Source organism: Eucyclogobius newberryi, unplaced genomic scaffold, assembly GCF_026437365.1.
Source record: "Eucyclogobius newberryi isolate DKJ021-1_F unplaced genomic scaffold, fEucNew1.0.hap1 SCAF_3, whole genome shotgun sequence".
Taxonomy (NCBI): Eukaryota; Metazoa; Chordata; class Actinopteri; order Gobiiformes; family Gobiidae; genus Eucyclogobius; species Eucyclogobius newberryi.
This window is the reverse complement of record NW_027315945.1, coordinates 16,467,399-16,490,028: the sequence shown is the minus strand read 5'-3', so window position 1 is coordinate 16,490,028 and position 22,630 is coordinate 16,467,399. Positions and strand designations below refer to the sequence as shown.

The 22,630-nt window shown below is 38.7% G+C and overlaps 1 protein-coding gene across 3 annotated transcripts in view; it reads right to left on the bottom strand.

Moving 5' to 3' along the window:
- The window catches only part of cdk14 (cyclin dependent kinase 14), a 245,850-nt gene that overhangs the window by 144,809 nt on the left and 78,411 nt on the right, over positions 1–22,630 (bottom strand). For all 3 annotated transcript variants that reach the window (XM_072460366.1, XM_072460365.1, XM_072460367.1), the window contains 3 exons: positions 11,938–12,032; positions 10,699–10,778; positions 4,663–4,757 (listed from right to left, as the gene is read on the bottom strand). In XM_072460366.1, the coding sequence (XP_072316467.1) occupies positions 4,663–4,757; positions 10,699–10,778; positions 11,938–12,032 (270 nt within the window). The remainder of the gene's footprint in view (positions 1–4,662; positions 4,758–10,698; positions 10,779–11,937; positions 12,033–22,630) is intronic.

The window sequence follows — 22,630 nt, the reverse complement described above, 5'->3', positions numbered from 1 at the left end:
GACTATTCTAAGTAGCCGAATCCAAATTATGGCTAAACTAGATCTAAAATCATACTACACAATTGCTATAAAAAAAGAGGACAAAAATGTGTATTAAATTAACGCATTCCCAGACATCTCCAGGCCTCTCCACCACCTCCAGGACATCAGTCTCCACCTTTGTGCATCCTAAAATCTCCCAGATGCATTATTATTCATAGTCTATCTGCAATGAAGTCTCCGGGGGTATTTTTTGTAAATGTTGCGAGTTGTGAGGTGAGTTATTTCTGTTCGTATTTGTATGAATTTGGAGCCGGTCTTGGCCTGAAGCTGCGTGTCTGGACTATTGGTAATCTCTCGACTTTAGTTTTTCCTCCACTGCCCTTCACTTCTGGTTTGTGAGCGAACTCGAGATGGAAACGGATTTGAAAATACAATGATATTTACAATGTCCCTCTGCTGGCTCGTATCTGCTGAATTATTCAATGTCATGAGGCAACATAGATGTGCCTGTCCATCCTAATCCAAACCTTAGCCTAGGCCGCCTCGCCCTTGGTTTTACTGCCTCTGTTGCTGCCACGGTAATACATTTTAGTGCGTCTCCCCACAGGCCCGTTGGATGTCACTCATGATTAGGGGAAAAGGGAAACAAAGAGCTGATTGTTCCAGTTGACAAGCGTTTTGAATGAGATCCACACAAGATGATGGCGACATGCACCAATAGCTTCAAAACACATCATAAAATCTAATAGGAAGAAATAACAAGCAAAAGGGGTTTATGTGAGGTAGGTTTTTACAAAGATGGGTTATTGTCCCTATAGAAGCATTTGTGGTATTTATTTTATACCATATTTATTCTGGGTAGACATTAAGAACAGAGAGTGTTGTGTGCTATGTTGGCTTCATCCTGTATTTGACATGACAAATCAAATACAAATCATGTTCTTTTGTTACGGATATTTTACAAGCATAAATATATATTTTTTAAATCGCAGATAAAGGACATTTATGTATATGTCAATGCAATGTACATTTTTAGAGGTCTTGTTTTGTAAATCCTCTTCTTGTGAACAATGTTTTAAAGTTGTGACATTCTCAGATAAATTGCATATTTGTATAGTAGTGACATAAAGCATTCTTATAGGGCTGCAACATATTAATCGATTAATCAAATAATTGATTATTGCAATAATTTTCGAATAATCATTAACCGGTCTGAACATAAGTTCCAAAACACGCTATGAGCTGAGAAAAGGTTTATGACTGAAATTGAGCTGTCATTCTATGAAAATGACGTGGAAAATGTGTACATTTTTATGTATTTGATGAAAACACTCTTTAACCCAAAAATGTGCTCCACCAATTCAGTAAAAAAATGTTTAATCACGTGACTTTTGCATTCTAAACAACTAATCAATTAGATGAAAGAATAATGGCTAGACTAAGCAATTAAGAAAATGATCGTAAGTTGCAGCCCTACATTCTTGTATATTCTAAAATAGGTCATGTATAGGGCATCTTGTTGTGGGTGACTCAAAGTCTCATCTCCAAATGTTGAGTCGGACGCTGGGCCAGGAATCTGGCAGTAAGGTTAGCCTCTTAATTGTGATGTTTACCCTCCCACCTTCTTGTACGCTTCCCTTGTCACTGTGCTCCCGTAATATAATTAGCATTAAAGGAGACATACATAGCGTACTGTCCCAGGGCAGGGAGCTCTGTTATGACATGCAGTTTTCAACCAAAAGTAAGCGGACTAGCATCCTTTATAGTGGCTTTAGAATTTGAAAAAGAAAGAAAATATAAAATAATGATTAATGTGCGTCATATATTATAACTATAGTAGACGGATGCTTCATAGTGTTTTATTTAAATGTTATAGCATTGTTCCCTCATCATAATCACACCTGGAGTTGTATCTAACTTCATTCACTTGACTATTTTCCCTCTGAACCTCAGAAAACACCTGGTTCCAAATGTCCCAGTTTTTTTGATATCTTATAGTATGTAGAGCGCTGAGGTCTCCTGTGTTGCTTAAGGTCCAAACTTCATCACCAGACTCGTTCTGAGCCTTTCTGCCATCAAATCATGATGAATGCATCATACCTGCAGTAGCATGTCGGGGGGAAAGCTACTTTGTTTATCTCATCTTCATAATTCCCTCTGCTGCCAGTAGAGGGATTCTAACACAAATCCTGATGGCGGATTGCCTGAGATGCTTTCAGTATATACATTGTTTTAAGTTCCAATAAGATGCCAAAGTAGAGGCACTAAAGAGTATATTTAAAGGTGTTCTAAAGGTGGAGAGATTATCTTGGAAAGTTGCCTTTCAAAATACAGTTGATAACCTCTTATAAGAATGGGCAGACATTAACATAGCAAAATGTTGTATTAAAAAACAGAATAAATGAAATTGTATAAATGCCCATTTGAGCCTGTATCACATGGCATCTTTCATGTTCCAGTCCATTTAATCCCAGCTGCTCATGTCAAATCTTGGCTCATCTTTGCTGTCCCTCCTCACATGTGCAGACTACATGCTGTACCAGACCAACAGCAGCTTCATTACAGATACAGAGCTGAGTCAGACATTTCAGATCAGGATTTGGCCTGGATCAGCGTTTTGAGATCCACACTTGACCTGAATATAAAGTGACCATCAAAGAGAGCTCAAATGAAGACTGAGATGAGAAAGTGCATCGCTCACAGCAGGAGGCCAAACATGGCTTTACGGGTTTAGAGATGTTGAAGTAAAGTTTCAAGGTACACTGGGTAGGAGAAACTTTAACCAACTATGAATGTTAGAAATGCGTGGTCTTCTATATCAGAACTGGACTGGCCTCTTTTGTTCACATCATTTGACAAAAACAGTATATAGTCAGTATATAGTCTTGGCATTTGGTTTTACACATAATACTTTTTCTGATATCTTCAAAGTTAGATCAGTTGTGCTCTGTAGGATAACAGATTGTACTTGCATTGTGTATATAACATATTTATCTGCTCTTTAACTGCACATCACAGTGACACCGTTTTGCACAACTATTCATTCAGTTAAAATAGAAAATTAAATGAACAAATAGATCAATCATGTTTAAAGTTTACGCCTAAACAGTTCCCAACTGCCTCTATTTCAGAGAGGAATTAATTGTAACATCAAAAGGTGAAATAACTGAACATTTCCAGCCAGGACACTGTGGACTAGTTTCTCCAAATTCTAAAACATTGATGTGAGGAGTGAGATCTCAGCAGTAACTCATAAACGGGACTCTCAGTTTTAGCTTTTTGCTCATTAAAATCCTGGCAGAGAAGTGTTACATGAGATAATCATAAAATATTAGTGGGTGAGCTTTCAAAACCAGACAGAGGAGAGCGCACACATTAGGCAAGTTAAACTCTGCTGTATAAAGCAAAAAGATACTGATCCTTGTTTTAAATATCTGAGCTGTCATAATAATGAATAATAAGAAATAATGTGCAGTTAGTTGTCAAAAAGCGATTGGTTACGATAGCCTTTCATGCAACGGTTGTGAACCATTTAAGAGCTTCCTGTAGATACAATATGGCTCCCACCAACTACTATCTACTAAATCAATTTAACCAAGTGGTGGTTTGATGTAATGTGCTGATTTACTTATGTTTACACTGTTGCCGCTGCTGTTTGGCCATGACAGGATGAACAACAGTAAGTAGCAAAGTTAGAAGTAAAGTATTCCTGATTATATTTGTCTTAACTGTTTTACCTTTGCCCTTGAGAGAATATTCACAATAACAGGTGACAGTCGAGACAGTCAGCTGCATCTGCCATGGCGACAGTTGTGGAAAGGTGCTAAAAGTGTGTCCTTCCAATAAAGCGTCTGCCTCTAGCTCTGTTCTGGGCACAGCGGGGCGAACCCTCCAGTGCTGGCCGTGGCTAACTCTACAATGGCACCAAACACTCAATGGAAAGAAGCGAATGGCGTCTTTATAACAGGACGGAGAGCGTGCCTAAAATGCCCAATAAATAGGAGAATGCCAATCAAAATATTTCCAGCTCAGGTTTGGATACAGACTTCAAAACTGTACGGCCAAACCAAATAGGGCCAAAAACTGTGAAATTTAACCCTCTTATATCCAATTTCCCATAATCCTCCAGCTCGATCGTCCGCGCCAAACCAACCATAAGATCTCCTCAGGTGCTGCATTGTTGCCTACAGCTTCCGACAGTTTCCCCGGCAGTTTTAAATGCAGAGGACACTTGTACTTTGTGTCTTTATCAATATTATGAAACACTTGATTTCCAAATTGAACGTCCCATTTGGTTGAAAGTCTGTCAAATGTGTCCAATTTCAAATGAACTCCAAACGTGATCCTTTCCATTTTCTGTAGCAGAGGACACATTTTCATGAAAGTTTAACGTAACCACCTTTTTCTTTGCTGTGCATAAATCATTCTTCATTTGGGTGAATCAGGATCTAAATGCATTGGAAGCAAATGTATGTATTTATCTATTTATATTTGCTTGTGCAATAATATATCTGTTGGGTTTATTTAATTTATTCTTTGCTTTCATTACATGAGTTAACTATGTTTTTTCCTTATTTATATTTCAAAAACTGGCTGATGTTCTTCATACAAAGCAAGCCTTGCATTCATTTTAGCAATAACTTTTAGTGCAATAGGCAATAAAGCAGTGCATGTACTCACCACATACTCAAAGACCAGTGTGAGGGTTTCCTTGGTGTGGATGATGTCATGGAGTAGCACGATGTTGGAATGCTTCAGGCCTTTGAGCAGAGAAGCTGCACAGACACAACATTACATTACATTACACACAGTTATAGTCAGGGTCTTATAGATGCCACAGAAAGGCTGAGATCTCTGGCCTCATTAGCGGTTTCGTTATAATGCGGCAAAGACTCTCCTCCAGCTACTCTTCATAGTGAGGATTTAGACTAGATTAAAACTGAAAAGCCCAACACAGACTGGATTTTCGGAGGCGGGTTCCCACGCTAATTTGTCAACACGCCAATGAAGATGATGGTGTGTTTTTAATGGTAAAGGTTGTTCATACATACTTTCAAACAGCCTGGTAGAATGGGTTTCAGATGACTGATGAAAGAAAAAGTGTGGGTGTTTGATCAGCTATCGACAAAACTGACATTTAGGAGTAATAATTAAAAAAAAAAAAAAAAAAAAGATGATTAAATTATCAGTCTGTATACGTCGCTTCATGCTCTATAGTAGTCAAGAGTATTTGTACACCAACATACAACCATAAATATAATATAATATATAAATATATAACCAAAATAATAATTAATGAAAAACGTTGACATGGTACATTTATTTAGGATCAAAATTGAATTAAATTTGTCAATAATTATCTTGTAGCTTTGCCATGGTAACAGCGGTTGCCTCGATTACAGACCGGTTATGGTTCTGTGTCAACCAACTTTACACACAAAAGAAAAAAATGCAATGGCAAATTAATTACTGTTGTGTTTTTGTTTCATCATCAAAGCTCATTTGTTCCAAAATCAAAGCTGTTTAAATGCTCTGGCAAACAACAGTTTTGACATGTAGCTTCAGAATACTGGCAGGTACCAAAATACTGACAGTACTTCCCTGCTGTTGAAGCTCGTGAAAGGAAAAATGCAAACTTGTGGTCTTTCTATTGTAAACAGTTTTGATAAGAAATGTTTTCTTTTTTCAAATCAGATGTTACAGACATTGCATTTGTTTATTTGGTATTGATGCACCCAAAAGGCCAAATTTGCTATAACTTGTAGAAAGTATTGAACAAATTGTATTTCCAATTAAATATTTGATTGTAAAAAAATAAAAAGGAGTAATAATACTGTTTTGAAAGGATGACTGCCTACAAGTAACTGAGGATCCTGCAATTTGAAAAATGATATTGAAACTATGCACCTTTTCAAAATAAGATAAAGAGATAACAAACTACGGTCTATCTACAGTGTTTTGGTCTGCTCCTCATAATGTGAAATTGAAAACTACCAGCGCATCAATGTGTTTATTTGCGCTGCGGAGAGCAACTAACACGGTTCCATATGTCGTAAACGAGATGCCGATTATGCTAAAAATGTGGTTCAAATATATGATAGGAGTTTTTAGCAGTTAAAGCTGTCAAGTTTTGGTGCTAGCGCTAAATTACTAGACAACCCTGACTGTTCCTCAGCTTCTGCTTGCACCTATTCAGTTCTCTGACCTGCTGTAGACTGGGACAAAAGCGGTCTGACAGGTTTGGGGCAAAGACGAATTGAGATTGGTTGTTTGGCGCACTCTGAATTCTCCGTGTATGTAAGCTTAGTGACAAAGTACCTTTGTCCTGGATGGTTCCATTTCAAGCCCAACCTGACCATCGACTTGGTTTGGTCCTGTTTGCAGTACTGCTCTAGTCAAGGTTTAGTTTCTGGTTTAGTCCCAGTTTAGTTTGAATGAGCCAGCTTATGTGTACAACTGCTAATTATGAAACAAATTAAGCTCTGCAACTGATCTGATACACGAATATTTTATGAAAGCTTCAGAAATATTTGCCTTGCTGCATGTTGCATAAAGAAAGACATCGAAATCATTATTTGCCCACAGTTAACAAACACTTTAATCTCAGGCTCTATTCTTACAGTTCGAATGTCATTTCGTAAAGGTAAGGGAGAAACATGAGCTTGTTAAGTGTTGAGGACGTGTTGGCAGAGAGGCGCGTTTCCTGTTTAGGGCTTTCATTTCTGCTCGAAAACTTAAGGGAAATGCAGTAAATCACTTCCAGGTGTGCCAGCTGATTGCTCCGGGACAACAAACCGCTTTGACAGTCATCCTCACGCCCGCTTTTCCCAAACCCAACCTCAAATGGTAAGAATCAAACTCCACTTTTCTGGAGTTACAGCTGGGCAGAAGCGTGCATGTGGTCACGGTCTGGGATGGTGAGTCAAAATTGGGCGGTAATAAAAGTATTTCCTAATGACGCACTCAGTAAAATAACCTCGAAAACCAAATATGAGCAAATATGTGGGATTTTATTGGCTGTTGGGAGTGTGGTTTTCATTTAATAAAGGGTGCAATGACTTAAATAGCCAGCCATGTAATGTGAACGAGTCTAAAAGCAGTTCTGCTGAGTTGATCTGGAAATTATAACGTTTTAACAATTTAACATTTTATTTAATAAAATTATAGCCTAATATTTGTGTTTGGAGAGTTCCCATTGTAGTCTGTCCCAGGGCAGTTATGGCTACAGTGCGAACAATGAATGCAAATGCTATTGTTAAAAGGTGGTATGGACGATTTTTTTCAGCAATTTTTTTTATCATATTTCCTCGTGGCGTGGATAAATCATTTGTCCTGCCACGTATCAATCATAAAACGCACCTACCGCTCACCTGCAGCCGCGTCAGGCTCGTCCCCACGTTTCCGCGTGCCTAAGCGCATGGATCTATCATAATATAGTTCCCTCAGTGTACGGGGCAAAATGAAGACGGAGAAAGACAGTTAGAGCTGACGCAGAAGTGGACAGAAATCTACGGGAGACGAGAGGTGTGATGCGCTCCGTTGCGCTAATAAACAAACGCACGTGTGTGTTGTATCAGTCTGCACGGGGGAGGTATCAATATTCTAAATGCTGCTGTTTTTGTTTAGCTTTTCGACCATTTTTTTTTTTTTAAACGCTCACAACCCCATAGTAAAAAAAATAACATTAATATTTTATAAATCTTGTTTTATAATGTAAAAAGTGTATCTTGATTATTGTAAGAAAAAACAACGGGATATACATTTACAATTACTGAGATCATGACCAAACAACACAGAAATATTTATTTTTCTTTCTTTCATTCCCATTGTCTACTACCTTACTATTCAAACAGCTGTGACTATATTGCAAAATCAAATGCAAAATACACTATATGAATGTGACAAAAACAGCCATATTTTTCATTTTTTTGGACTGTGTAGATTGAATTAAAACTAGAATACTAAAAGCTTTGTTTCCTTTTTTTAATTGTTTAGCTCTTTTTATTTAGCTCTTATATAGATCCAAATTATTATTATCATCATTATGAGTAAAGAGCTACAATTTCATCAACTTTACCTCATGTTAAATCTAATATCATGCATCGAGCTCAATATCATGACAACACTTATTTAAGATGGCTTTTAGTTTCTTCCTTGTTTTAGTTGCCGTCACTCAAATCTCTTTAGGGACTTTGCATTTGGCAAGTGAACAGGGAAAAGATTATACTGTGTCTGGAGCAGCCTCAAAGCTTCAGCCTGCCATTTCTCAGACAAATGAGCAGACAAACAAATATCTGAGAGTCAAGCGGCAGTGTCTTCCATGAGGCAACACTTTCATTAGACCGGAGGAAGAGCGTGCCGTGATATGCACGGCTTTGTTTGGTGACTCAAACGTGTTTCCAAGGGCACAGGGGGAACTTTGACGGACAGATCCTGGGAGAGCCGATGTCTTCTGCATACATTTTAGTTCAAGCAGCTAAAAAAACTTGTGTGATGAGCAGATCAAAGCGGAGGACTCAAGCTGGAGGTTAGAGTTACCTCAAAGATGCTGTGTTTTGAAAGTTTGCTCCTCCTCTCTCCCCTCCCAGATTTACTCTTGTAACACTACACTGAAAAAATGTAATGGTATTATCTAAGACTTGAATTCAGAATGTGAACGCTCATCTTGATTTGTTTTGGCTAGTTTATATCAGGGCTCGATTCATTACAACTAATCGTTTATTGAGATAATTGTCAAGTAATTTAGTATTCGAATAATCGTTACGTGGACAACGCGACGCTCAGATTATAAAACATGCCGTGTGCAATGAAAAGAGGTTTGAAAATTAAAGGTTTCTGATGAAAAACCTATTTTGTCTGCAATACTCGATCAAGATGTCCTCAAACCCTATTAATTTAGCTTTATTTTGCTCAAATGTTAGTTGCAGCCCTAGTTTATATCAATCAAATGATTAAACCAGAATTGTTTGACTTCATAAGTTTCAGTCACACTTCTTGACATTTTTAAAAGGACTTTTTGAGAACTTTTGCTCATACAAAAGATCTTGTTTTATTTGAACGGTTTATTGTTATTTAGATGGTAAAAAAAAATCCATAGATTGAATTATTTACTGTTTTTATTTTATTTTTTAAGCTAAATATTCTACCTTGGGTTAAGAAAACTGCAAACTTTGAAATATCCAATAGTATTTGCATACACCACCATATAAATTACAGTCTGACATAGTGGAATTTGAACACTTTTAATATGTATTCACTTATTAAGATAAAAAGGTAACATCAGCTCACACAGATCTTTTTTGCAGTGAACTTGGCACATAATTCTTTGGATCTCCCTCTTTACTTGATGTGAGTGCAGCTCACACACCAGCACTAGGGACCTCTGGACAGTAATTGCTGATTTAGTCCAATTTCAAAGTGTCTTCCTGACATGCTCACAGGGTGTTTGGCCCGTGCATGTGTGTACAGCAGGAGACCTGGGCTGCTCCTCCATATACTGGCTCAGGATCATATACTGATCAAACACAAAGTCACTCGCTCATTTACATTCAAACGCTGCCGGCTTATTTGAGCACACTGTTTCTTCTCCATATTCACATTCATTTAACTAAAGAGATAACAGCCCCGGGACAGACACAATACGGGTCCATCTGGCCACTATAACGCTGTGACGTTGTTTACACACTCACTTTGAATGGATGTAAAGTCAGGCCCCAACTACTGCATTTTTAATAAGGAACAAAATTGTACATATTTCAAAACATGTTTCTGGGGGTTAGTTTCAAAGATATGCCTATGAATTTTAGCTTGTCATAAACTATTCTTACTTATTCATGGGTTTCAATAGTTTAAGGACTCTTTTGACGATTCAAAAAGATAGAATATTGTCTTAATTGCATATTTTTAATCACTCTTGACAATGTTTCTGAAATCGAGACGTTGCTGCTACCACCCGGAAGTAAAGGTCGAGCCACACAGACTCCTGAGACCACCACTCCCATGAACCAGCCTTGGACAAATGAGGGATTACATCATTACACCTTACACCTAAGACCTGTCACGGCGATTACTACATCGACTAAAGCTGGAACAATACTCCTTGGGGTTCAATATTTATTGTGTGTACTTTATCTTTGCGCTAATAGGGAAGATTTATGTAGTTCATTAAGATTTGCGCTATAGAGGCTCATTGATGATACTAACTACTATTTTTTATGTTGTATGTTTTATTCACCTGTTATTTATTGGAGTTCATGTTTTTTTTTTTTTAATTAGGATTTTAATTGGGATCAGCTTGCATTTGGGTTTATTATGTCAATGCCACAAAGGCGTTTCAATAATATGATTTATTGTGATATTTTGTGTTACTTGCAAGGTCACAAAAACACAAAGTACTTGATAATAATAATAAAAATGAATAACACATGCCTATCTTGGAATAATAGGAGAAAGCTAAGGGCAGGGATGTTTGCCACTGACCACAAAAACATACATACAAATAAAGTAGTCTGGGTTTGCTCATCATGGAGACTTTTTCAATTCACACACAAAACATTCAGCAAATATGGCACTGATGCTTTTTTTGCTGAAAATTTGCTCTAAAAATCTATTGTCAGTCTTTCTAGTTTACAAACCGTAAAAATATACAAAACGCTAACTTTTACGAGATTAGTTTTCACAATGATGCAATAGCATCTGCCATAATGTCATCCTTACCTTCCCTTATGGCTGTAAAGGGCGTTCCTTCCTCTTCCTGCAGACGAATCACCTTCAGAGCGACCAGCTTCCCATTCACCCTGAGACGCGCAGAGCAAAACATTAACAATCCATGCTAATCTTTTACAGTACAATTTACTCAATAAGAGACAAGTTCCCATTAAAACCACTGATGTTGTGAGAGAGTAAGAATGTAATTGGACTTCAGTGGAGTGCGACTAGAGGACGAGGCCATGGGATTACAGAGAGAATGAGACTCACCGATCATTGCTGCTGTGGCAATAAAATCATTACATGTTCAGATATTTACAATGTGAGAAATGCTGTTGTCTAGCTATAATTAACATTTACAAGTTTAGAAGTAAACTACTGAAACAATAAACATTAGACTACGGAACAGAAACGTGTGTGGCGAAAATGGTATCTTTTATCCTTGATATTTCATTGCCATTAAAAGTGTTATATAGCTAGCGCTGCAATGACTTTGGAGGTGAAAGAATTAGATGGCCATATTTTTCAAGAGTAAAGTTAATTTCCTGGTCAATTACGACCTCTGACTTGGTGCCCATGTCTAAATTGGATCATTGCAAAGTTATTTATTAGAGTGCAATAAGAAAAATACTAGCTTCCATTTGGTCATTTGCTGAGATGAATAGTACTGAATAGTAAAGTTGCATGTACTTTAGTTTGTTCACTTGAGTAAATAAAATACTTTGTCATTTTTTAGGCTTAATCTTTGACAATACCAGATTTTGTTAATTGTTTAATATTTTATCCTTCCAATTACACTAATCTCTGACTCTTACTTGAATAGTATATTTGCCGAGTACTTTTTAGTTAATCATTTCTTGGACTACTTCTATGTACTTCGGGTTATTTTGAAGTAACAGCATTTACTTTTACTGTATTGTGATTTGAATCCATTTGTACAGTGATTTTAATTAATCTTACTCATATGAATTGTGCTTTAGAACAAAATTTTAATGATTGATTGATTGCATTATTTGGTTACTTAATCCATATTTGGTCATTTTAGGGAAATATTCTGATTATTGCAGTCAAAATTGACTTATATAAATGGTGATGTAAGTGAAATGTACAGTGCTAAGTTAAACAATTTGAACAGAATAGAATATTAGTACAGTATTACTACTACTACTGCACACCAACCAGAATAAGCATATAAATATATATTATAGTGTGTAAAGTATTGAAATGTATTGACAGAAGACAACTTACTTGCTTTTCCCTTTGTAGACTGTGGCATATGAACCTTCTCCGAGCTTCTCCAGCTTCTCATAGGAGTCTGCCTTCCCAAACTTCGGGCTTGTCGGCTGAAAATGACAGAAGAGCTACGATTCAAAGATGCATTCAAATGTGTGGATAATAAAAAATATGTCTGAGGGATTTCAAAGAAGACATTACAGATCTACAAGTGATATTTAAAAAATCCTGAGGTTCTCCAATGCCTCATCAGAGAGGTGTAACTGCGGCGAGGAAGCAGACAGAGCATTTCACAGACTCTCAGAGGACGAAAGTGCAAAAAGTACTTTTACATTTTAATCACTGGCTCATAACGCGCCTGTGCGCCTCGCAGAAGGAGAGGTAATCACTGCTGCTCTGAGGAGACGACGCCACAGCTCCATGTCTCCATCACCAACCGCGATGAAAAGAAAAACTTTACTCAAAACTTTTACCCAAGCAGTCTGGGAAAAAGTTTATGGAAATGTATTATAATAATGCAAAAAACTGAAGCACCATGAGAAGCAGTTTACTTCTGGTGCATTTTTGAATGACTTTGAGGAACAAGTTGACCCAAGAAGGTATTTCTGTTGGAATCAGACACAGTGGGAGAGTGGTTAGCAGTTCCCAGTTACAACATAGGTCCATGAGTGTGCTGTGGTCACTCACTGCTCCGGACAAGCCACCCTAGTGGCAAGAATGGGTCAAATAGGTCAAAGAACAAACATCTCGATGAAGAAAATAAAAAAATACCTTAAAGTGGGACTACTTTTTTTTTAGGTCTATAATTTAACTTCTTGTTTATAATTGATGACGTCACACTAGGAAATTACCCAACAAACCCTGGGCCAAAACTCACAATGTCACTTTTCTTCTTTTTTTGACAAATAAAATATGATACATACACACACACACACACACACACACACACACACACACACACACACACACACACACACACACACACACACACACACACACACACACACACACACACACACACACACACACACACACACACACACACACACACACACACACACACACACACACACACACACACACACACACACACACACACACACACACACACACACACACACACACACACACACACACACACACACCTTTATTTTGTTGAATTAATGTTTAGAGGGTCAAAAAAACTTTTCTCCACAATGACAGCTACTTGATTGGTGTACAACTATAATTTATACTTACAAGAGGTTTGAATACACCGAAAAATCTAAAGCTAGTTAAGATAATCGGAGCGCTATTTGATTCATTTTATTACGAATACTAATACAGTTCAATTTGTTTTCTTTTTTTGAACTTTCCATGCAAATGTTTGTTACTTGCATTCAAAAAATGTAAAACATTTCCCCATTAATTTCCATGGAGAAAAATAATTACTACACAAGCATGACCAACATACCAGATAGATTGTTGCTATGTTTGTTGTGTGCTGTGCTGTGTTTGATTTATTGATTTATTTCAAGCTTTTTACAGAAAATATAACTTTTGAATTTGGTGGGAAGGACCAAAAACATTTAGAAAAAAGCAGACTTACATCTTCATACATACACAGTGTAGCATACCCCCCGAATGAAGGTTGACACTTTACTGATGATTTTTAGATTTAATGGCAGTAAATCTTACAAATACACCGTAAGAGCTGGGAAACACAAAAAGACAGTGTGTAAATGCTAAATGCCATGCCCTTACACCTTAGCAAAACAACAGAACGCAACGTAAAACGTACCTTGTGCCTCTTCAGAGGGGTAGCTAATACCAAAAAAACGTGTCAATTGTGCTCCGTCATAACCAAAACGCTAAACAGGAAGTAGTTCTTCCAAATAAAAGTGTACTCTCTAAAACCGGAAGTCAAATTTACATTGAAATGTTTTGTCAGAAGATGCGTCCGCACATCCGGGAACTTGTGCAGTGGCAACAGAGTCCGCCATTTTGAAAGGGGCACAACAGCACGTCTACTACATACGAAATCCAGGAAATATGAGGCCAAAATGCCAAAAACCTGCGTTCTGTTAGGACATTGCTCTGTTGACTGACAAAGGAATGATAGCTTTGTCGTGTACCTTAGTTTGCCGTTATCGTCTAAAGAATCAAAGTATTCGTAGCTCATTATGCCGTAGAAAAGGATGCAGTCGTGTTGGTTTTTATATATCGCGTGCCCCTTTTTAAATGGCCGCTATTGGGAAGTCCCGGCTGTATGACGTCACCGTGAACGCATGTATATAAGTGGAACGCACAATTACTGACGCTTAACATTTTGAATAGGGATTATTTATTTATTTTTTGACCAAATAACTTAAAATATCTTAACACAAAAGCTGTATTTTGTTCAATTCAATTTCTGATCACGAATACCCAGTGATTTGTGATTGCACAGGTAAATGTGTGTAATGTATTCGTTTTATGCGTCTGCTAATAAAATAATTTGATGAAAGAGGACGTTTTCCTGTTCACAGTTGGAACAGTTCATTAGCATCTTGCAGAGAAGCTGGCAGGCAATCAGTCAGACATCATAATACACTCCTTCCATCTAGATTGTGCACACGCCAATTAGTCATTTTAGATTTAGAAATGAATTTTTAAAAGTGTGCGAGGCTGCATGAATCTTGAAAATCTCATCTGGGTCATTAAGAAAATCATGATGTTTGTATAAAGCTCTCAATTAAGGGAGAAGAAAAGAAAAAAAAAGAAAGAAAAAGAAAAAAACGCCTGCCCGCCAAAATAAAACTCCTGAGAAATAAACAAGGTAATTTCTTGAATGTTTACAATTAGATCAAATGCTAAAATGTGCTAAGATTGTTTGTTAGGTTAGAGGAAAAGTGTTTAATTAGCAGTTTGAAGAACTAGGATTTATTAAATATTATAATCCTAGTGGACTCCTAGTTGTGACATTATTGACAAAGAGAAAATAGAAAAATAGTTTTAGGAAACATTATAAAGTAAGTCAGGAAATTTTTTTAAAATAATAATAATAAATAAATTGAATACATAGAATAAATGAAAAAAAAAAAAAAAACATATTTTACTGCCCCAAGAAGAAGTTTGATTAAATGGAAGTATTACCAATTTGCAACAGTTGAAGTAAAATCTATATTTGATGTGGTAAATGTCTCCACTTATACAATCATTTTTTGTTCTTTTGTTCTTTGCATGGCTACACTTTGCATTGATAGTTCTTTGTGCATGATTCCCTTCCTGATGCAACAGGTCTTAATTTTGCCAACTTTACAAAATAACTGCCTTTTTTTAATGTCACATTTGGAAATCAAACTTTTAACTCCCATGACAAAGATGCACCCTTTACTTGAAGCCTTTTGGACGAGTTGACTAATACTCAGCAATACAAAAAGAAGAAATGGAATAAAACCCAAGCTGTGTTGCTAAGGAAACAGTTCGACACAATTTGCTTCCTCAAACCAAACTGCAGTGACTGGCGCTGAATAATTTCGCCCAGCTCCTGCGTCTTGTCTGCAGCCCATCTGTGGCACCAAGGCTAATACAGGAGGCTGCTTTCAAATGACACATGTGATAGTAGTGTAGTCAGCGTCCAGTATCATTATATAAACTGTGTGTTAGCTAGTGCTGTCACAGCACTAAAACTTCAAGCCCAATTACAATACAAATGATATTTTCTTTATTTGCTACCATATTTATACTAGGTCTGATTAAAATCTAGACCATTCTAAAATGTAGTTTTGATTAATGTGACAGAGCTGCCTTAAGTCAGCCCCGGCACTGAGGACACGCACAACCGCGCGCTCCCGTATCGCGCACAGGCACACAGAACGTGTAAACCGCTTAAACCGGCCTCGATACGCGTGTGTCACGAGCGCATTTATCTTACCTTTCACTCTCCCCATTTCATAACAGTTTCATCTATTTCGGTGGGATTTCTGGTGCACACTGGGTCCTGCCGAGAGCCCGGCTCCACACCTGTTGTTGATAATATAATACATCCACGCTCCACACTCTGTTCACTTCCGCACACGCTCCCGTACCGCACACTGATTGGCCAAACGGAGGTAAAGGCATCTTATGGCACCGTTGCGCGTGCTAACGATGATCTGGTGATCAAAGGGGATTATTTTTGGGTATTTTGTTGTTTATGTGTAGTGGGACCGCCCATTCATCGCAGAAATGGTGGGGTTATATTTTGTGTTATTTGGGGTGCATTTTCATGTATTCATTTGGGGGAAATTGTGTGTAGTTTATGAATGTATATTGATTGGCTCATGTATGTCCGTTGGAGGGGCATAGGGGTATTTGAGCGGGGCGGTTTTGGACTGCCAGGGAGTTGGAGTGTGGCTGCAGAGCTGGCAGCACCTGGGAATCTGAGCATCTGGTAAAGCGAGAAAGTGAGAAAGTGAGAACTATTTTTGTTTTGACATTTTTGTAAATAGCACGGGGATTTTTGGTTTATGCTTCTTATTTGTTTTTGCACTTAAATAAACCGTAAAAAACTGGATTTTGACTCGGCCATAGTTTGTTTTAAAGACGAGCCCACCACAATTAAGTATCTAGTTTTGATACTAAATTTAGATAGTTAGAAAAGAAGGGCTGAATGCCCTGGGCTTGCTCAGAATGCCCAGAGAAAGAAAGTGATGCGATATATATTAACACAAGCTGTACGGGTAAATGTGAATTCAGAGCTTATTACGGGCTGAATATTGGCCACTTTCCCCATATTAAAGCCAGCTTAAGCATTATTTCATGTTTTGTTCCATTTAGCTATTTAACATTGTTATTTTTTTAAGTATACTTACTGGAGATGGTGATATATTTTTGCGTGATCATCAGTAATTACAATTAAACCAGACTTTGACCTGCTCCTGTTACTTTCTGCGTGTCATTTGAAGACGGCAGATCCTCTCCAGAAGATAGTGGAGAGGATCGTGGACAATGGATGGTCACCCATATGTTGTTTTTATTATAAGATAAGAGAAGATATTCCTTTATTGTCCCACATGGGGAAATTTCATTGGTGCAACGCAGGTAGATACAGAGGCAGATACAGAAGAAAAGAACAGATCACCTATAGGAAGTCTGAAAAACACCTTCAGTAGAAGATCTCCTATAAACAAAAACTCCCATAGACAAACAAATAAATACATAATGTTATTATTGTTCATCGTAGTATGTTGCACCGAATCACCAAAGTTCCCATGTTTGTGAATTTTGTTCATTGACAATTGCAATAAACCTTTTCTGATTCTGACATGTCCATGGCTCACTCCATGGTCACTTCCTGGTTTTGTTCTGCTCTCTGGTTCGTTTGCATTCACAATTCAGAAGAATCGTGCCAGAGTTCGATTCAATCGGACTGAGATCAACTGAGACAAAACTGCTGAACTCAGTGCAGTAAAATCCTCTTTCTAAAATGATAGTGCGATATTCAGTTCATGTGTAAATAGGTTGTGGGCCTACTATATTTTTGTAAGCTCAGTTAAGATGTAAATGTATTCATTCATTTTCTACTGCTTGTTCCGTTTGGGGCCGCTGGTAACTGGAGTCTATCCCAGTGACTTTGGGCCTTAGGCAAAACTGATTTCTGATTCTGCTTATATTCATGTTGCCCTTTATGTAGTGAACTGTTCTTTCCATGAACCACTTGTGACTGACCGCTGCAGACCAGGACCACCACAGAAGGCCATTTTTGGTGATACTACTTTGCAGGTCATGTCGTCTTGCCATCAACATTTCTATTTCTATTTTAAAACACTGCATCTACGTCATCACTGCACCGTTCCTGCAGTATGAGGACTTTGTAAACTGAACTTGTATAATATCCAATATTCGCTCCAGGTAAAAGTCCAATTAAATCAATAGAAGTAATTTGAATTAGTTGGACCATGTTTTCTCTTGCTCTTGGTAAGATCAATAGCCTGGTTGTCTTTAGTTTCTGAGAAAAATCCCTCTCCTCCAGGTAAAGCTCATTTTGCTGTTTACTTTCTGCAGAACAATCAATGAAGGCAGAAGCAGCATATGCACAAAATAAGCCAGGTTAATATATGGTATAATTGAAGAGCAGGGACAGTGGCCCTGCGACAAGTTGGCCACTGTCCAGGGTGTACCCCGCCTAAGGCCCGAAGTCACTGGGATAGGCTCCAGTCACCCGCGACCCCGAAAGGGAACAAGCGGTAGAAAATGGATGGATGGATGGATAATTGAAGAGCCTTTGTGCAATTTATGTTATTAATGTTAAAATGGTAATTATTTAGGATTTACACTGAAGTTATTTTAAATGTGCAGGATGAAAATGTTCAGTTCATGGATATGCCACTATGGAGATTTATTTTATTTTTTCACAGTATGTCAATAAACCTGGAGACAAGCACATGTACTGCCAGGCCAAGGGACAAGTCAGATCCGTGGAGAAGCAAGCTTGTTGTTGTGAATGCAAGATTAATTTAATGTTATACTGCGTATAACATTAAACTGTACTGTTATACTGTTATACTAACATTCCAGGCAAAGCAGTAATTTATATATTGATAGTTTTTCCAGGATTACAGAGTTGTAGTAAATAAATTCTTGATTGACTAAAGATATGCTCTGTGCATCTAAATGTTGACTAAATGTATGCATGTATGTGAGCACAAAGTGCACCAACAAGACAGGAGATTATATCTCACACAATAAAAAGGCATATCAAACTCACAATTCACACCCAGATCTCGAAACAAGTCACTACGTGACACTACTACATTTTAAATCCTTTGTATTATTTTTATTATTATTATTATTATTTAGGCCCGAGCGCCACAAGCTGGCGAGAGGCCTATTAATCTCGTAAGGCCGTGCGAAGCACGGCCGGCGAAAGTGCGCACGTAGTGCGCACGAAATCGAGCGCGAAGCGCTCGCCCACTTCCAAACACTCACTAACGCACTCCTCCACTCATGCACGCCCCGTGCATACTAATTAGTAGTAGGAAAATGGAACATTACCGTTGTAAACGGGCGAAGCCCGTGCAAAAGTGCGCACTAAACGAGCACTTTACATTGATCGCATCGTCATCCCCATATAAAGCACTCATTTGCGCGAAGTACCTCACGAATACGTTCCCCATCTCTTGCATGTTCCGTGCATATAAGCATTTAATGCAAAAAATGAACATTATTACTGTATAGAGGGCCAAAAACACAAAGTGGGCGGAGCCCACTCAAAATTAACGAAAGTACCCGTCAGTGACCAGGGACCTACACCATGAGGTAGGAAAGCGCGAGCGCTTTCCGAAAATGTATAGTTTATGATATTTGGAAAATGGGAAACATTGTTTTCGTATCGGAATATTTAGGCCCGAGCCCCAGCAGGGCGGAGGGCCTATTGCTCCCGCAACGCTGCCGAAGGCAGCGTTGCAACTGTCTGACCAAACATGCGGGCGCAGCCCGCATGTTTGGTACCCCGTCGCCCCTGGCAAGTACAGTGAACTAGCCCATGCCGAAGGCATGGATCATGCATACTTACTCCTGCTATGACAGAAATAGTCAACAATTAGTGAATGGGCGTAGCCCATTCACTAATTGTTGACAACAGCAGCGCGAAGCGCTGCATTCCTCCAAAAACCCTCCTGGCATTGTCCCGTACGCTAGAATCCATGCCGCAGGCATGGGCCATGCTTGTATCTGCTCAAATCAATGGAAGTCTATGGGGAGTGGGCGGGGCATCCCGACGGAATAGGGAGTGATGGCGGCATGGGGAAGGCTTAGAGCTTTCAAACAATGTATAATTTGTTGTTATAGTGGAAACGGCTATATTGTTTTTGCTAAAAATATTATTATTATTTTTTTTTTTGTTCTTCATCTGCGCTTTGAGCTCTAATTTGACCCCCTGAACATGCTCAAAAACTCACCAAACTTTGCCCAAAATTCAGAATCGGCGAAAAATTTTATTTTTTCTGGGCCATTTTTTTTTTCGTTAAAAAATGGCGCGACAAAAGTCAAAATACATTGCGCCTATGGGAGACGCCCCGAGGTCAACTTTGGCGTAAAGCTACGAAATTCGGGACACGCATTCCTCTCTTGAGGACAAAAAAAAAATATTATGTGGCCAGGCCCCCAGACTTACCCTATGGCCGCCATCTTCCTTTGAAAATGAAAACACGCTGTGTTAGCCATTTTGTTCACGTAAAACTTTGACGAACTCCTCCTAGGGCGTTTTGCCCACCGACTTCAAAATCGGCGTACGTCCTCTGGACAAGTGGGGCATCTAAAGTTATCCAATTTTTTGAGATACCTTTTACGGTCTGTGTGCGGCGCAGCCGCAAAGTTGGACAACTTATTTTGGAATATTGCAGATCTAAAAATTGCTCCCATTTGATCAAAACCAGTCCGATTATGACCTAATTTGAATCAGTTGTTAAACTTTCTAGTTTGGACCAGTTTAGGCTGACAAAATTGAAATGGACGCGATAGCGCCCCCTACAGAGTGACCTTTAAATTAACATTGAAGGTCAAAAATTAGTTTTACCAAAATTGTTTAAACTTTACCCAAAATTCTATTTTGCCGTCCCGATCACAAAAGCCAATCACAAAAATGCCTAATTTTTTACGGCGTAGTCGTAGCGATGACAGAAACATCCCATGTTATCCCTATGGGAAAACCACAAAATCTCTCAAATTACCACATTTTTATGTTTCACACTTTAACCAAGTCCTCCTAGTGCGTTTTGCCCACCAACCTCAAAATCGGTGTACGTCCTCTAGACAAGTGGTGCATCTAAAGTTATCCAAATTTTAAGGATAGCTTTTACGGTCTCTGTGCGACGGAGCCGCAAACGTTTCCCAGAATTCTGAATATTTGGCCTTCAGAGTGGCCTATAAACAATAGAGTTTTTCAAAATGACACGATATTTTGCACAAAATTCTAATTTGCCATCCTGATCATACAAGTATGAGAGCCAAAGTCATATTTTGTACGGCGTAACCGTAGCGATGACAGAAACATCCCATGTTATCCTTATGGGAAAATCATAGAATTGCTCAAATCACCACATTTTTACGCTTCACACTTTAACGAACTCCTCCTAGGGCGATTGTCCGATCAAGTTCATATTTGGAGAATATCATCTACACAAGCGGGGCATCAAAGCTTATCCATATTTTGATTCTAAGTGCTACGGTCTCTGTGTGGCGGACCCGCAAATATATGTCAGAAATGGGAAAACAGCGAAATCTCTGAAATGTTCACATTTACGCTTCACACTTTAATGAACTCCTCTGTGGGCAATAGCTCGATCAAGCTCATATTTGGGGAAAATCATCTACACAAGCGGGGCATCAAAAGTTATCCATATTTTTATTCCAAGTGCTACGGTCTCTGTGCGGCGGCGCAGCAAATTTGACTGACACTTGTGTTCATTTGCACTGGATTGGCCATGTCCAATGTGTCGCCGTCTGTCAAGTTCTTTTTTTATTCAACACACAATAAGGGCGCCATCTTTATCAAGTCGAAAGCGCAGAGTCGGAAGGCCGGCGGCCCGCGAGGGCCGTTGGATGCCGCTTGCGGCTTTAATTCTTTCTTTCTTCTTCTCGGGACCAACCCCCCTATTTTTCACCCAGTGAACATTGACGAAAAGTCACAAAAATTTGCACACCTCTAAAAATCGTGCCTCTCTACATTCTGGCTATTTCCCTTTTCTAAAATAAAAAAATTGGCGCGTCAGCGCCCCCAAATGTACCAAAAATGCATTGAGAGATGGGAAATGACCCAAAAAAAATTTGATCGTAGAATCATGAAATTTGGCGCAGAGGTAGATGGTGACAAGAGAAGTAAAAAATATTATTACGGCAACGCCGTCCGCCCTACCAAATGTCGGCCATATTGCTTCAAAAATGGCTAAACATGACTTCGTAAAAGTACAACGTTTGGAAAAACTCCGAACTCCTCCCAGGGCGTTGGCCCTAAAAAGCTGAAATTTGGTGAAAATGCTACTGAGGAGTGGGACATTAAAAGTTATCCAAATTACATTGATACCTCTCACGGTCTCTGTGCGGCAAAGCCGCAAACTGTAGCAAGAATTTCAGAAATCTCCCAAATTTAACATTTCTGCCGTTTGCGCAGATAAAGTCCGAATTGCGTCAAATTAGAATCAGTTGTTAAACTCTTTGCCCTAAATCTACTTGAAGTGAAATAAATTAATTTGGAGCCACAGCGCCCCCTACAGATTTTATATGGAGGTTAAATATTTAGTTTTGCGAAATTATATGAAATTTGACACACAACTCAATTTTGGCCCCATCAAAAAAGTCAATGAGACCCATGTCATAATTGTTATGGCTTTGCCGCAACGATGACCGAAACCTTCCATGTTATTCCAATGGGGAAATCGCCAGAACATGTTTACACTTTAGACTTTCACAAACTCTTCTTAGGGCGTTAGACATATTAACCTGAAATTTGGTGAGACTCATCTTCAGGGGTGGACCATCAAAAGTTATCCACATTTTTATTCAAAGAGTCACGGTGTCTGTGCGGCAAAGCCGCACATTTTGCCAAGAATTCAAAATAAAATTGCTTTTTGATGGTAAAACAAAGGGGAGAAGATGTGACAGCGTCACAGATTCAGCAGTAGGCGTAATAAAAGGACAATTGGGGCGCGTTAGCGCCCCCTCCTCTTGCGGCGTGGCGGCGGCGTAGCGAGGGCCGATCATTGCCGCT